The 16,600-nt window shown below is 37.4% G+C and overlaps 1 protein-coding gene across 1 annotated transcript in view; it reads right to left on the bottom strand.

The window, feature by feature from the left end:
• Positions 1–16,600, bottom strand: part of CD109 (CD109 molecule) — a 66,176-nt gene that overhangs the window by 25,367 nt on the left and 24,209 nt on the right. The window contains exons 6-19 of the mRNA XM_066545908.1: positions 15,268–15,307; positions 14,707–14,791; positions 12,329–12,425; positions 11,166–11,301; positions 10,196–10,305; positions 8,211–8,450; positions 7,767–7,868; positions 7,614–7,676; positions 6,022–6,198; positions 5,031–5,183; positions 4,221–4,295; positions 3,695–3,755; positions 3,052–3,187; positions 2,166–2,283 (exon numbers count right to left, since the gene is read on the bottom strand). Of these exons, the coding sequence (XP_066402005.1) occupies positions 2,166–2,283; positions 3,052–3,187; positions 3,695–3,755; positions 4,221–4,295; positions 5,031–5,183; positions 6,022–6,198; positions 7,614–7,676; positions 7,767–7,868; positions 8,211–8,450; positions 10,196–10,305; positions 11,166–11,301; positions 12,329–12,425; positions 14,707–14,791; positions 15,268–15,307 (1,593 nt within the window). The remainder of the gene's footprint in view (positions 1–2,165; positions 2,284–3,051; positions 3,188–3,694; positions 3,756–4,220; positions 4,296–5,030; positions 5,184–6,021; positions 6,199–7,613; positions 7,677–7,766; positions 7,869–8,210; positions 8,451–10,195; positions 10,306–11,165; positions 11,302–12,328; positions 12,426–14,706; positions 14,792–15,267; positions 15,308–16,600) is intronic.

The raw sequence follows: 16,600 nt of genomic DNA on the forward strand, positions 1-16,600 counted from the left end.
CTTGCCTCTAAGAAGTCAATGGTAAGGTCTCATCAAGCTGAGTGGGATCAAAATTTCACTAAACATCTGTACAATAAGAATGGCTGAGCCATGCTATCCTTTATTATCAAAATGTCAACTAAAAAGTACTTTAATTCAGTTTGCATTTAAAAACATCTTCCAAGTGTTTTGAGTTTCAGAAACAAAATTTCTGCAGCTTTTTTTTTTTTCTAGCTAGCAAATATTCCAATGCTTTCTCAAAAAAAAAAAAAAAAAAAAGTTGTTTGCTAAAGCTGTCAGCATCATGAACTTCTTTAGATATTAAACATTAGAGAACTTCTGATGGAGACTTTTTGGTTAGTTCATAGTAAAGGTTTTCCCTACGTACCTATTTTCTTTGTCTTTTTTGTTTTACTTTTCTTTAAAACTGAAGTTTTACACTCAGGAATATGCCAGTATATTACAAAAATACAACTGAGTAATATTACTGACACTCTGTGTAGGAGAAGTCAAAATAAAACCATGATGCAAAGCAGTACATGACATAAAGCATGCAGATGCCATTTATTTCCCCCATTACATTTTTCATGGCTTGCTTTTACTTGCTTCTCTGTATGGTACTGATTAACATGTTTCAGCCATATGGAGCTCTAAGAATAACCTAAATGTCCCAACAATAGTGATGTACTGAACAGTGCACGGGGGTGATTATAGCTAAATTATTATCTCAACATCTGTTCTACTTGGAGCCTTCTCACATTTGAGGATGAGAGGCCAAGTGTGTATTTCCTTACAGTTTTAATCAGAAAACTATTCCTCTTTCTGTCCCATCTCTGTCAAGCCAAGAGAAAGAAACAAGAATCAGGATTCCAGTCCCAAAGGAGCCTTAGCCACAAAATCCAGATTGGGCTCCAAATTCTGTAGTGAAGTTCAGATCAGGATGTTCAAAGCACAAGCTCTGTGTCTGGTGTAGCAGCCAACTGTGGAATCTGGACCTAGATCTCTGCTTGGATCTCAAAAATTGCCCCTCCCCAAGAATTTGAGGGCATGAGAACTTAAATGGGTAAGTTGGCTGCCTTCAGGCTATGCTTACACTAGTCCAGGAACCAGGATGGAAATCTACAGCCCACTACCACAGTCTCAACCTTTCTAAACTCAGGTATGGAAGTGGAGTTGTCTCTGATAGGAACATAGTTTCTCTAGGATCTTTACATGATGAATGGACAGATTATTCTGTGTATGTAAAATACAAGCTAAATGGGACTTCAAGAATTAATTCCTATTTTAAACAGGCTAAACAACTCTCTAAGTAGTGGTTTCCTTCAATACAGAGTGATCCTAGGACAACTGCAGTTGTTCACTGGGAACTTCAGGTTAGAGATCTAACCTGAGGGCTGCTGAATTTAGCTTAAATTGCTAAACTCCTCAAACACTTGGAAGCAAGAAAAAAGCCTCAGGACACAGGAATTTGAGAGCAACAAATTCCTTTGTGGACACTGAGAGCTAGGTATCCCATGCCAGCTCTCAGTGTCCACTCTGCCCCTCAAGCTAAGTCACCCAAAACTTGGCACCTATCACGGAATGGTTGTGTTGGGAGGAACCTCTGGATGACATCTAGTCCAAGTCCCCTGCAAGTTTACCCAGAGCAGGTTGTACCTGTGTTTACTCTAGGACTGCTTTTGACAGATAAATTTAGCCTTAAATCACCCCTCCTGCTCTCCCTCCTGGGGTAAGCATTAGCTGTAAGTGCTAGCAGAGCAGCAGACAAATGCCTCTCACATCCCAGGCAGTCTGTGCACACCTCACTGCATGAATTACCAACTCATAGACTGCTCTCTGGGCAGAGCCAAGGAAACATGGAACAACAGTGTTCCCAAAGAGTCACTCCACTGTCCTACATACAAAGATTCTGAAATGGGCACATCCTGGAAGTACTTTAACAAAAAAACCTCTCCAACAGAAAAAGGCATCCAAATATCTGTGTGGAGTCTTAGAAGAGCAGGAAGGAAAGGCAGATACAGTCTGACATAAGTTTTCAGTGATGTTTTCTCTACAGCTTGAACACACACAGGCTCTCAATCTCTTCATTAGTACAAGGAGATGCTGCTGTTAGAACTAAATCATCAGAGAGTCAGGAAGCTGCAGTGTGACGAGCCCTAAAGGAGAGCTCTCTAGTGAGATGGTACCTCCAGCGGAGCAGTCGTCACTCCGAGCCCGCCGCTTTCAGAGACCACAAAAGCGCTGGCTACCCAGGACGTGATGGTGTCAGGTACAATGGCATCCATTGTGGTTTCTGGGCCAGATCTGACGGCAGAAGGGGAGAGCAGACTTTCAAAACCATCCATTTACAGACATCATTAAGTGGACACATATGTTTCAAATGCATGAAAAATTAAGTCCAAATTCCTGGAAAGAAAAGCTGCTCATTATCCATTTTTCCTTTTCTAACCATTTAGAAATACTGTGATGGGATCAAAATTATTTTAAAAATTTAAATTATTTTAAATTACATGAATTGAAGGTAATTACACTGGATCACATTACATGTAATCCACTTTTACAGGTCGTTTTAAACAATCCCAGGTGATGGTTGTTTCCTGAACTTCTCAGCTGTAAAAGAATACAAGATTTGTTCTTCACAATGCAGGTCAGATTTCACCATCACTTGACAGTTTGATCTATTCACTGAATTAGGTGCAGATAGCAAGAGATTTCCCTTTCTGGGCTAATCACCATCTTTTTATATACTGTAGAGAAAAAGGCTAGGTCTCCTTATCCATTATCTCCCTATTTGTAAAAGTAAGAGTTTATTCCTTTTGTCTTCAGGATTTTTATCTAACTTCTATTGAAACTCCTAGGCCTTCAGTCAGGCCTCATAATCCTCTCTTGTGCAGTTGTACAACTCCTCATTTTTTCAATCTCCAATCTCACTTGTGGCCTCTAGGTGGTAGCAGAATATAAATCTACATTTCTGAGCAGTGTTCTTCAGCACTGGTGCAGAATGCTGCTGAAACCTACAAAAAAAAAAAAAAGGCAAATGCAAATTGGTTTCCTTTTGCTTCTAACTTTTACCTCGTTTTAGTGTCAATCCAAAGCCAAGTCTCTGGAAAATGTGTTCTCACATAGAGATTGCTGAAATCAGGAGGCCCATTTTTAGATACGGGCATATCATCACCGAAACCATCCTCTATAGGTATCATTCCACCATCTGCAAAATAAAAAATACTGTCCTACTCCAAATATCTACATTTAGAAAGCTCAAATAAATACAGTTAAGAAAAGTTAAATTAATATATTGTTTGGAGTCTAATCTATAGCTTTGTTACATATTTGGGACTCTAGGAATTTTTTATTCTTAAAAATTAAAAACAGTTTCACAAAAATTTCTATATGGCCTCTGTGGAGTTGAATGAAACTGGTGTAATTCGGCTACACATGACAAACCACTGCAATCTATATCAACTGGAGCTGCAAATCAAAACTCCACTCATCTTCAGGCTTTTAGGGGTAATGTCACTGCAGTAAAAAAGGAAAATTTCTGAAATGCTGATTGTAGGAATTTTGTAAGACTTGAACGTTTGAAATGCTAATGATTTTCGAGGCTGGATGCAACCTGTATGCAGCACAGTAAGAAGACGTAATGGGGGCCCTATCCCATGGAACTCCTTCCCCATTCAGTAAAATTAGATTTGGCTTCATTTGTTGTATTACTTACAAAGAAAATGTTCCTTATCCTCCTCAAGAACTGCATCAGTTGATACCCAAAGGCTGCATTTCTGGATAAAATTTATACAGTATAGCTCAGTACAGGACATTCAGGACATCAACAGTGCTTATTTTCTTTTTCTCTTCTTTCTTTTTAGGTAAATAAAGTCATGAAGCAAGCATAAAACTAAAGCAAATAATATACAGAAACCAAAAAAACTGAGATTATATGAATCTGAAGATTGTCATAATGACTGAAAACCTTTCAAAGTGAAGAATATATCAAGCATAAAGCAACCTGTATTTATGGAGGTATAAATAAAAAATAAATAAGGAGGAATAAATATATTCCTTGGCATTCAGAGTGTTACATATTGACAAGATTCACAATTTGAAACTCATATAAGCCATTAAAACATTACATTGTCTATAGCTGCAAAAGTTAAAAGTTCACTTTTTTCTAGCAAGTGACATTCAAATCACTAAGCAGTAAAAAAAAAACCAACAGCCTAGCATTATGAAAAAAAACCCAGTACCTGAAATACACCAAAAGAACCTCTGACCAGGGGGAAATACTGCACTGTGCTGTATAAAGAGAGCTCATGGAGGACCTAAGGAAAAAAAAAAAAAAACAAAATCATCCACAGACTGAATGCCGCTCACATTTTAAGAACTTTCACTGTTGCTAATTCATACAGCTGTACCACGAGTTGTAGGATGCTTAGCTCTCATGCCAAAGAGAAAATAATCTGTGACAGGATGAAGGGGGTTAGTTGAAGGGGGTTTATGATTAATGGAAGAGTGACCAAGACTGTATATAAGCCTGGAATAAAGCCTACAGCCCACTGATATTTTATGGCACTTAGGCTATGTCCTTTGAGCACCTTAGGAATGATATATATTGTAAGCTCTTTCAAACTGTAAATGCAAATGATCCTCTGCAAGCAAAGGTAATTTAAACATATGAATAATTTAGTCTGCCCTCCCAAGAAAAAAAATCTTTATTTTATATTATTAATTTTAAATAGCACAAAGAACAAATCATTAGGGTTTTTTTTCTGACATTGTCTATTCTGAAAGAAGAAACTGCCAAATCATAACAATTTATCAAATGAAGAACAATGAGGTATTGATTGGAATTGGAAATGCTGTGCCTATTACCTCTTAAGCTTTACAGTGTCCGCCACTCATGTGACTGGCAAAAGTAAAAAAAAAAATTGCATAATTACAGGCTAAAAACCACGCTCAAAGAACATTACTAGTTCAACATATAATCTGTGACATTTCCACAAACATACATCTTTCATACACACAATAATGACAACCTCCTTTACCCATATACTTACAGATTCTTCTGTTATGTCACTACTTTCTCCCAGAAGCTTTGCACTTTTATCAACAACTGAGATTCCAATTACTGATCCTGGCTCTGTTGTACTGATTTTAAGGGAGACTTTCTCAGATGGCTTGGCCTTATCTTTGCTCCAAGAGATTTTAATCTAGAAAAAAGTGAAACACAGCACTGATTTAAATTCTATTTACAGCTGTTAACAACTCCCAGGGAGTAGTTTTTTTAGATTATTTGGCTATAATTAAGACTCTGGATTTGTTTTTCCTAGAACCTTTGGGACATGGGAGACCTCTGAGAGTCTTTTTCCTAGGACTTTTGGTAACTTGGATAACTTATGAGGCAAATTGAGACATTTTTCATGCGGCAGGACAAACAGGCTCCCTACCAATTTCTGGTTATAAGTGTAAAAGTCTCCAGAGCAGAAAAATAATTTGAACCCATCCAGCCTTTGGATGGTCTCACCTATAAAAAGTTATAGGGAGGCTTTTATTTGCACAAAGGACCAAATCTCATCCTGGTAAGCAAGCTGGAAAAATTAATTCAGTGATGAAATTGAAATTCCCCACACTTCCTCAAACTTTTTTGAGTTAAAAATATGGATAGTCACATGAAACACAAACACTGGTCACAATGTGACAACTGTCTGGCTAGAACAAGGTCTTTATAAACTTTCACAATTCTACCCTTAAAGCACATAGGATACCTTGTCATTGTATTGGCCAGAGTAACCTTTGGCTCAGTAATTGACCAAACCACTAAAAACACAAGGAGATGGTGTGCATCTGTTTATGTGGAAAACACAGCACCAGTAGAAAGGACTCTCAAATATGCAAAAACTGGACCCTTATTATACTGGTATCATCAAAAGTCTTTCTAAAGACTTGTGCAAACTTCAGGTTAGATCCTCACTGAAAATTTTTTGCATTTACAATCCTATGATCTAAAAGAAAAAAACATGGTCTCAGATTCAATTTCAATACAATTACCTTGTCATCCAAAGCAGGCTGGATGGGGACAGTGAGAGCATCATTTACAACCACTCCAAGCTCATCTACATAGAATACAAGTATAGCTATCAAAGGAGCCCAGGAATTTTCTGCTGTTAAAGTGAATGTTTTTGTAGATTTTGTGCCAAAAGCCATAATTTGTTCTTTAGATAATACCTGAAAGAGAAAAAAATCAAACACTCAAACTATTGGTATTCTCAATGTCATCAGCAATTGGTTCTACAAGTAGCTGCTAAAGAAGAGACACATAGCTGTGATTCATTATTTTTTCCACTAACTGGTAGACCAGTTCTGTGAAAATGGGCATGGTATCTGTTGTAATATTTAAATAATAGATTTTTTTTCCCATGTTTTAATTCTTGTATGACTATGGACAAGTAAAGAACTACACCAATTGCACACATATGGTATGAGAGCATAAATATACAACAGTAATAGGGTTGCCTCATGTGGGTTATCTGTAACAGCATTTGAGTTTGGATCAGGCACAAATTTTAAAAGCAAACTTCCAGAACTACTTAGAACACCTGGTTTGCCCCATGGAGAGTGTGAACTGGGGTCTAGTCCTGTGCTCCAGTTAAAAGCAGACATTCATTTGAACAGATCAGATTAGAGCTAGTCTGAAGCTACCCCTAATAGCTGGATTTCAATTTTTTCACTCTAAATTTGTTCATCCTGGATCATATACCCACTAATGAAGACAGAGAGATGAAGGGCAATTCCCTGCCTTTGGATGCATGGACCTGATTTATTTCAAACCTTCTAGAGAGTCTTTTTAGTTTAGAAAATACATATGAACGCCCAAATTTTACATGGTTTTCCTAATTCAGTTTACTGTTAAAGTCTGTGAAAGAAAAAGAATCCTAGCTACCATGGTCACTAAGATGCAGACTGTGAAAAAGACAGCCATGTGTTAAAGACAGGATGGGAAACTTACAATAGCATATATAATAAATCTTCCTGATCCTTCAAGATACAGTAGAGCAGCTGAGCAATTAAGCCACTACTCAAGACATTTATTTTAAAGTGCTTCCTATGAATCTCACTTGTTAAAATGCCCCTCTGTCCACTCAACCACCTGTTACCTCAGCAGGCAGCTCTTCTCCCCCTGCACCCACAGGCTCAGCCTGACACTCCTGACTCTGCATACAGGATCCACCAGGCCTCTGCTTCCACCTGCATCTGCAGGACCTGCTGACAAAGCCACAGCTTGGGCTGCTCCTGGGATGTCCTTGTCCCTTCTCCCATTGCAGATGCTCTGCACAGTCAGAAACTATTGCTCTCACAGTTGTGCCTTGTCTCACATCTGCTGTCAGAGATAACCCAACACCCAGGTGAGAGAAGCACTTCCTTACAGTGCCAGGGGCATTCCTCCACAAGGTAGAATAATACAGGTCCCTTTCAAAAATGACCCTCCTAGTGGAAAGGAAGTTTTTGGGCCTTCTCTTCCACAAAGCACAATTAAAAAACGCCGAATCGCAAATGTTTAATCACATTCCACTCACTGGAGTATTTCTCAAGTTGGTAAAGGTCACCTTGGATTGTCCCCATCTGTAAAGCCTGTAACTTACCAGATAGTGATACTCTCTCACTGGCTTGTTGCTTGCAACGCTCAGCTCAAAAGGCTTCCCAGCCTAGGAAAAGCACACAATTCATATGGATGAGTATGGAAAAAACATAAGTAACTAGGCTTTAACTGTGGCAAGTTTTGTCTCAGACTGTACCTTTATATCCTGGCTCTTTGTTTTAACCTGCAGATAAGTCTGACTGGGGGAGCTGAACACATCATAAACACCTATGTCAGTCTTACTGCTGAGGAACTCTGCCTGCAAGATAGTGCAAAAAAAACCCCTCTTAACAAAATAGCAAAATCTGTGGTGTTCATTTTTGTGGTACAAAAATGGTATGTAAATGTGGTAGCATGGCAGCCTTAGCAAAAGTCCACTTTATGCTTTGGGTATCTGGGTTTTTTTCCTTTGATATCATACTGCAATTATTAAATCCCATTTGAGAGGATCTCTCACTTTCTTTCCAGCTGTAACATGAAGTAATAAAAATAACAATAGGTGGCAGGTCAGCTGTTGCAGACAGCAGGACAGCATATCACTGATCCCACCCAGGCAATTTAGTGTGTCAACACTCCAAAGCAACATGTTACAAAGCAGTACCTGAACTCTCAGAGTTTTTGTATCAGACAGGATTGGAAACTCAACATCAATTACTCCATTTTCTGGAACTGTGTAGTTCAGGACATGGACTGTCAGATTTCTCTCCTCTGTTGCCTCATTTTCCAGGTGAGAAAGTGAAGAGTGATGGAAAAGCAGGTCTGACTCTTGTGCAGTGATTGTTACAAGATTCTGCCTCTCTTCAGCTGTCAACTGGTTGCTATCAGAACGTGACACCTTTAGCTAAACAAAAAGAAACAAAACACTTATCAAACACATCAAACAGGGTAAAGCTAAAGTGCTCAACACATAGTATATAACAATATATTTGCACTCACATCACATTAAAAAAAATGCATCCTCAGGTTTCTCACACATCAATAGCTTTATTTCTGTTCCCTAGTAAGCACTGCAAGTAGGTAAGTCAGGCAAGAACAAAATTATTCATGACTCCAGGGAATAAAACAAGAGTAAAAGCAAAGTAGATGGAACTGAAAGGAGACATTTTGCATTTCTGCTCTCCCAATTACTCTTCTAGTTGAAAATGTTTGTGTCTCAAGTAAATTATACACATTCTACCTACAGTCTGAATACTTAATTTTATCACTTGCACTTCACCACCACAAGAAAGGGCAACCTAACATTTACATTATGTGGGAAAATGAATCACATGAACAGAGATGGTGCTGAGTTGGATGTTTTTATGAATTCATCAAATGAGTTGAAGACTGAAACCAGGCCCAAATTGACAGTGTGCAACTTCTTGACTCCATTATACATCAATCAGCACTACAACTCAAAACCTTCATGCCCACATTCAAGCAGATTTTCATCCAGTAAAAACATTCTCATTCTGCATTATACACGACAGAAAAATCAACTTTTATATTTAAAAGCACTGAACTAATGTTTCCTTTTCCTTTTTCAGCCCATAGATGTCACTGCATTACCACTCCTCCTCAGCCACTATTTCCCTGTTCTCTCTCTGAAGAGTATATGCTCATGCTTCCTGTAAGATCTCCACTTTTTAGTAACAGCAGCAGCTGTTCATTCACACTTCTTTGGCAGCACAACTGAAACCTTCCTGTCTGCCAGCTGCAAGAATTGCCAGATGCTTCAGCTATCTCTCACTTAGTTCATCTTTGGAAGAGGACTAAAAAACAGGTGGATTCAAACTGAGATGCTGGCAAAGAAAATGAAAAGCACAAAAACAAAAAGCCCAAATGATCAGGCTAGCATAAAGCTATGTCTTGAGCCAATCCACTCTGGAAGAGAATATTCAGCCTAAATCACTGCTATTTAGGTCGCATTTCTATATAGTAAAGGTTCAAGAATTGTAAAATTCACTCCACTTTTCAAGCAAAATGCAGTGATGCAATATGCAACCCCTGCAAAATGTGGAAATACTGAATGCAGATGAGGGACAGAATGAAGAACGTAAAATATTTCTAGGAGTGGACAGCAGCTAGCATGAAAAGGACAGGACAGAAGGCAGAAACAACACTTTAGCTTGAAAGCAATGTGGTTTGATGAGTTTTAACTGAATTAAGTAAAAGCTGTTTAAATATACAAATTCACTATATAAAGTATATTAAGTATATATTTGTATGTATGTATAGATATATATACAGTTACTTAGTTAGATATACAAATCTATACTATAAAGAGGTTTGAAACTTAATAACTAATCTGTTGTTTCAAAGCACAGTCCAAAAAAACAGCTAGGGAAGATCTCTCTTCCATAAGAATGCTGATAAACTATACACAAATATATCCTGCCAAGATTACAGCATTCCCTGCCACTTACCTTTTTCTAGAGCAAATGCCTCCAATTTTAGTATTTGCTGATATGTATTGTGAAAAAAGAGAGAATTTGAAAATAAATCTGTAAATTATACTTAAAAATCCAAGGCAAACTTTGCTATCTAAGCATAGAGGAGAAGTCACATTTGTTTATCCACAGATGATAATCAAACAAAAGAACTTACAGTAGCTATGAAGTTCAGAGAAGGCTTTATAACTCTAGTGTAGTCCAGAAATTCAATAAAATAGTCACTTTGCTTTGGAAATATGATGGTACTTGAATTTTGGGAGATTCCTGTTGAATAATTGTATGTGTTTAGACAACATGCATTTAACACATATATTACTTTAGTTGCAATACAATTTACTGCCCATGATTTTGAAATAATTCTATCATATTTTTCACCATTAGAACTCCTATCATTCTTCATCCTTCTAGCTCAGCATCAGTATAAAGCTGGCATATACACTGGTACTGCCTGCCAAAATGCAATATATGATATATCACACAGGGCTCCACTCACACAGACTATGCCAGAATGATACAAGGAAGAAACTTAATAAATCCCAAATCAGCCAGCTTCACCTTGCTGGGGTTTCTACAGAAAGTCTGTAATGGAATCCAGTTTCTGGGACAGGCATACATTTTGTACACGTGATTTTTTTTTTTTTTAAATGTGCAAGGTGCAGTGGAACACGAACTCACAAAAAACCCTCAGTTTGCAAATCAGTCCACCTAGAAGAGGCTAGACTGTGGACAAGCTGGGACCAGGGAACTCTTTCTACTAAAATGGCTTACAAATACACAACATCAGGTAGGTTTATGAATAAAATTAAGCTTGTAAAATTCAGGCTAATGCTAGCAACTCTTTATGCCTGCTCTTCTCATCAAAAATGATCAGTCACTGACTTTAGGCTCCTATCAGAATGTGTTTCCTGATTATTTAATAAATCATTTAGCACAGAACTCTATTCTACTGAGTTAACAGCTGGTTAAACTATTAAATTCCTAGGCAAGCAACATTCAGATAATATATTTGAATGTGGATGGTTTGAGCTGAGATCAGCACATGATACTTCTCCAGAGCTCCAGCCTGTTGCACAGAGCAGTAAGGCACTCTGGATTTCTGTCAGAGAGCTCCCACAGCCACACACCTGTGAGTGACTCCGTCACCACCGCGATCATTTCTATTGGCTCCGTGTAATCGCTGCCACCTTGGTGCCACGACTGCTCAACATTCAAGTTTTGCAACATCAGCTTGTTACAGGTTACATTCACAGATCCATTTATCTGCAATGCAGGAAAAAATAACTGTTGAGCCAGAAAAGCCAGAAAAGGACACCTTTCTGTCTACTGTAGCTTATTTCTGGTTAAGTCCTCTAGCTCTCTCCACAACCAAGTTTTGGAGTGTGAACACCAGAAAATTATAAACCCTGACCCTTTATTTTTTTGCTGTCAGCAACCATTTTTATTAAATCCAGTAGAAGTTCACTACTTTTTTAGAAGCAACAATGCTTTAGGGAAAAAGTTACCTTTTTTTCCCTAATTTCTAGAATTACCCATTTCTACATGGTTAGTGCAGTGGTACCTAAGCTTTACAGGAAAATACAATGAACGAGTTTCTCCCTGAGGAGAGGGGTATACCTTATTCAGCATCTGAACTTAGAGTTTCTGTAGACTAAGTGCTGCTGAAGGCACTGAAGTCAGACAGTGGCTGAAGTGAGCAAACATAAAATTACAGTCACTTAATGTAGCAAAATTTTAACCTTTTTAAACAGTCCACATTTAAAAGTAAAATGTCTGATTTTGCAAAGAGAATGCAACCAATCTATCACCTCTTTTAAGCCTTCAGATTGTGTGTCTTTTTAAATTTCATGCTTCAGGTTACAATTAGTGCAGTAGCTCAAATGTAATTGCTGGCAATTAGTAGGCAAAACGCTTTGGTTTCTACCATGCTAGAGCTCCACCCAGACAACTGAAGTGTTCTCCTCCAGCCTTGTGACACAGAGCTCAGTGTGCAGGGGCAGACACAGGGCCAGGGAGCATTCCTGAGCATGGGTCCTCAAGCACCTATGCAGCCCCTGGAAAATCTTTCTACCTGGGTCAGTTGGTACACTCCAAAATAACCTCCAGGCACAAGTAAATGGAGCACAGGTGCCAAGTATCATTCCCAACAAGCAGTCTCAATGTAGAAGCTTTTAGGCTGAAAATTAAAGAGAGTTTAATACTCTCCAGCTTGGCACTCAGGAATGATTCCAAGCATCATTTAACCCACAACAGGACACAGACGTAAAGAAGCTACTAAGAGATTACTCACCTCCATTGTTGTTGTTATATTTCTCTTGTTTGTCCAGTAAGAAACAGAAAGGCAAGTGATTGTTACAGTTCCCTTTACTGGCTTTCCATATGTGTACCTGAAACACATCAGGCAAAGTCAAACAACACAACACCCTCCAGGACTTGGGCTCCTGAAGAGATCTCAAGGCACAAGATCCTACTAAAATCTTATTCTCTGGCCTCAGACATGGGCAGAACACATTTCTACTCCAAAACATGGAGTTTGCCATACTGACACCAGTTTAGCAACACCAAAGCTGGAAGCCTTAAACCTGGAGAAGATACACAGTGCTGCTCTTTCCACTACACAAGCTCTACAAACCTATTACAATTACTATGGGCTGTATGATGTAAAAAAGTTAACTATACTAAGCTAAAAGCTGAAAGCAAGTTATTGAACAGATATTAATAATCAGAGTTAAAATGGGATGTGGGAAGGGTAAGTATTTTGCTTACCAAATATTGCCAACACAAAATGATATATCTCCAGATATTTGGTAATAATTACTACTACTTATTTAGTAATGACAGTCTCAAGAAATCATTGCAAACAATGTCCAGCTGTGGCAAATCTGAAAACAGTAACATCCTTCTTAGGATGACAATAGCAACCTGCAGCCACTGAGCAGCAATAAAACAAAATTTTCTATAAATGTTTCCAAGGTATACTTAAGAGAAACCACAACATTATCAGATTGAGACAGAGAAGTGAAGGAGGGGAGGAACAACATGAGGACAGACAGGACGCCTAAAATCATTCTAGTCCTCAGCAGTAATACATGTACATTAAAGTACTTTAAATCATTATGCAGCCACTTAAGTAATATCAAAGCTGAAAAGCAGAAAGAAAGAAAAATCAAACAGCATAGTTACAGGAACAACTCTGATAACACTGTCTGGCATTTAAACTCAGTCTGAGCAGACCTTATTATTAATTACAGTAATAAGCTGCCATTAACCTTGAAATTATACTGCCATTGAGCAGCATCCCTGTACTTAACTTGATCTAATAATACTCCAGAGAAGAAAATGGGATTTATGACATCTACAGGTTGTATAAAGAAGCATTATGTCTCTAAAAAAACAGTCATCAGGAATCAAGTCATTCTCTATAAATAATTACGATGTATCAGTAAAACTTTGTCACTGCTGGGATTCAACCTCAGATGCTTCACTGGTGTCTAAGTATGAATTTATTGCAGCAAACAGGTACACTTTCAAACACCTTATGAGTATACCAAATGAAAGGGACAAGTGTCCTGGGGAAGACCAAAACAGCCCTAAGAAATCAAATATTAGCTACCATATAATGAATTCCAAAAGCAAAGTAGAACAGGGGGAAAAAAATGAGGAAAACTTTTTTTTAATTGCCCCTTAGGAGAGTCACAGAATCACAGAATGGTTTGAGATGGAAGGGATCTTAAGGGTCATATAGTTCTAACCCCCTTGCCCTGTACAGGGATGCCACCCACTAAATCATGTTGCTCAGGGCCCCATCCAACCTGGCACTGATAGTTTATAATATCAGGTTGCATGGACTCTACAGAAAGAAGTGTTTTCTCAAAGTCCAAACATTTAATTTAAATAGCCTGCTAAACAATTATTTCTGTATTCCATTTGTAAACTGAGTGCTTCTTCAGAAGGTATGTATTTTAAGGCATTAAATAACCCATAAAAGACCCTTTATTTCGGTCTTCTTGGATGGATCTATCAGGTAGCTCTGTCTGGCTCTCATCTTCAAAAATAAAATTAATTTCTGAGATTAATGCATAGTAATTTTTTGTCTAGATATTTATATAGGATATATATAAATATTTATATATTTATATTATATAGGAGTCTACACTGAAGCCTCTTCTGAATTTCTCAAGAACTTTTCATTCTTTACCTATTTACAGCTATGGGCATTTTGATTTGAAAAACCTATGCTTGAAATCTGCAATGCTAATTTATTAGAACAAGAAGGATGTTCACAGAAGTTTGCCTGATAATATATAGTCACTGTACCTACAGACCTTAACATGGTAAATTGGAGAGTACCATAAAAGAAATATAAGAAAAAAAAAAGCATCAAAATACATATTACAAGCAAGAAACTTAAAAAAATTTCAAATAAGGTAGCTGAAAATGTATAGCTGTAGTCTACAACTATATTTACCAGACCAAAAGATCTTACTAGAAGTCTGAAAATCTACTAAATCTTGTTACAACAAAATCCAGCAACTAGAAACAGATACTAGCCAACTAATTTTGAATAGATGGGGCTTTATTAGCATTCTAATTTTTACTTTGACACTTAGAGAACCACAATAAGTTTCTTAAGAGTGAAGGTGACAACAGTATCAGTGATTTACTTACTTTGCAGAGACAACACCAGTTACATCTTCATCTCTCAAAGAGTAGTATAAGGGTGTTGTTATCAGGACATCAAATTTTGGTAAAACTAAAAAAAAATTACAAGAAGCATTAAATTCACAGAAGGAATATTTCTTTTTCTAAGTAACAAGGGTAGAACATGTAATTTGATAAAGACTACTAGTTCCTAAGTTTCCTAATAAAAGGTAAGATGTATTTTTAAGCCAATTGCCAGACTACGACTTTTTGTTGAAAGGAGAAAAAAAGCATCATAAAAACAGCCTGCATAGAAGCTTCTAAGTCTGAAATATAAAACATTTAGCTTGTTCAGCCTTTACAGAATTCATCAGCAAGCTTCCCAACCAGATAATGTGGGATCATTAAAACTACCAAAGATAAACAGGGCAGCTGATAAGATTTGATTTTTTGTCAGTCTCAGAGAAGCCAAAGATCTGGAAATTTAACTTTCTGTGAGTATTTAAAATGTTCATGCCAGACAAGGGAAGCCAGTATAAATTAATGGAGAATCACTACTGATTTTGGTCACTACTAAATAACACTTACCATATTCCATCACTTTAAATCTTTGATAATGAACTTGACCCTATTGAAAAAAAGTCATATGAGAAAATACATACAATTTTGGTTAGATTAGTAAATTTAACATACCTTCTTGGCCAAATCCCACCCATATTCAAGTTAAACTACAATTTCTGACATGGTGTGATTTTAAATCATGGCTCAATCACTATCAGCTCCTCTAGAGACCAGTAGTACATATTTACAGAACAGAAGGAGACAAAAGTTCATGTGAAGCAGATTCTGAGTATTTATCATGAACAGCTTGTGCAGCTTCCAGTCTGCAGACATCTATCTACATATGCCTGATTTCTGTACTAAAAAACTGAATATTTGAGCTAGCTAGAATAAAACTACCTAGCATAAGTAGTCACAGTCATTATGATAAAACATGACTGACATACCAGCACCATCTTTGCTAGCACATTTTTAATTAACTTCTACAAACAAGAGGCTCCTACAGAGTCTATCTATTGGATGAGACTATTTCTAAACCTTGTATAATCTTACGATTCTACACTTACTCAAAAGGTGGCTGCAGTTTTGTTACAGTCTACAGCCATACTTACTTCAGCAGAGATACCCTTGTGCTGTATCTTCTTGTTTCAGCTATGTGTTACTTAAAATCAAGGAAAGAAATCAAGGAACTACATAATTTGCTGTTACTTGTGTTCTCTTCTATTTTCCTATTTTTCTAAATTTTTCACTCATTTCCTTCAGGAGGGAAAAGAAAAATGAATACAGATAACCATTTGTTAGGTGGCATCAAGATGTGTAAGATAGGAATGACTCTTTGTAGCAAGAGAGGATAAGCTGAGAACTCCTATGGTAAAAACCTTAGGACCAGGACCTAAAATGGAAACAATTACAAACTTTTGTTACCTGATAAACAACTTTGCAAGTTAAGCACCTCAGACCAAGCCCTTTACATATCTGTATTTATACATCTCCTAGCAAAATACTCCTATCAAAGTAAAAATCAGATTGCTGCCAATTTGATGATCAAGTCACCGATCACCAAAATAACTGCCATCTTTATATTCCTAGGATTGAAAATATACATGCAGAATCAGCTATTTTCACAACATTTGTGCAAATCATAGTATTTGCAAGACAAAATGCTACAGCACTGACATGCATAAGTAAGTCCACAATCAGATTACCATCAGGTAGTCTTAGGAACACATATCTTAGGGAAATGTCCTGCAGTGAATTCACCTCACTTCTTGCTCTCTGTACAGCTTTTACTTCCAATACTAACTATGTACATGACCCTTGCCATAAAGCAAACCCTGAACAAAATGTTACCCCAGAGAGC

Source organism: Molothrus aeneus, chromosome 3 (genome assembly GCF_037042795.1).
Source record: "Molothrus aeneus isolate 106 chromosome 3, BPBGC_Maene_1.0, whole genome shotgun sequence".
NCBI classification, from domain to species: Eukaryota; Metazoa; Chordata; class Aves; order Passeriformes; family Icteridae; genus Molothrus; species Molothrus aeneus.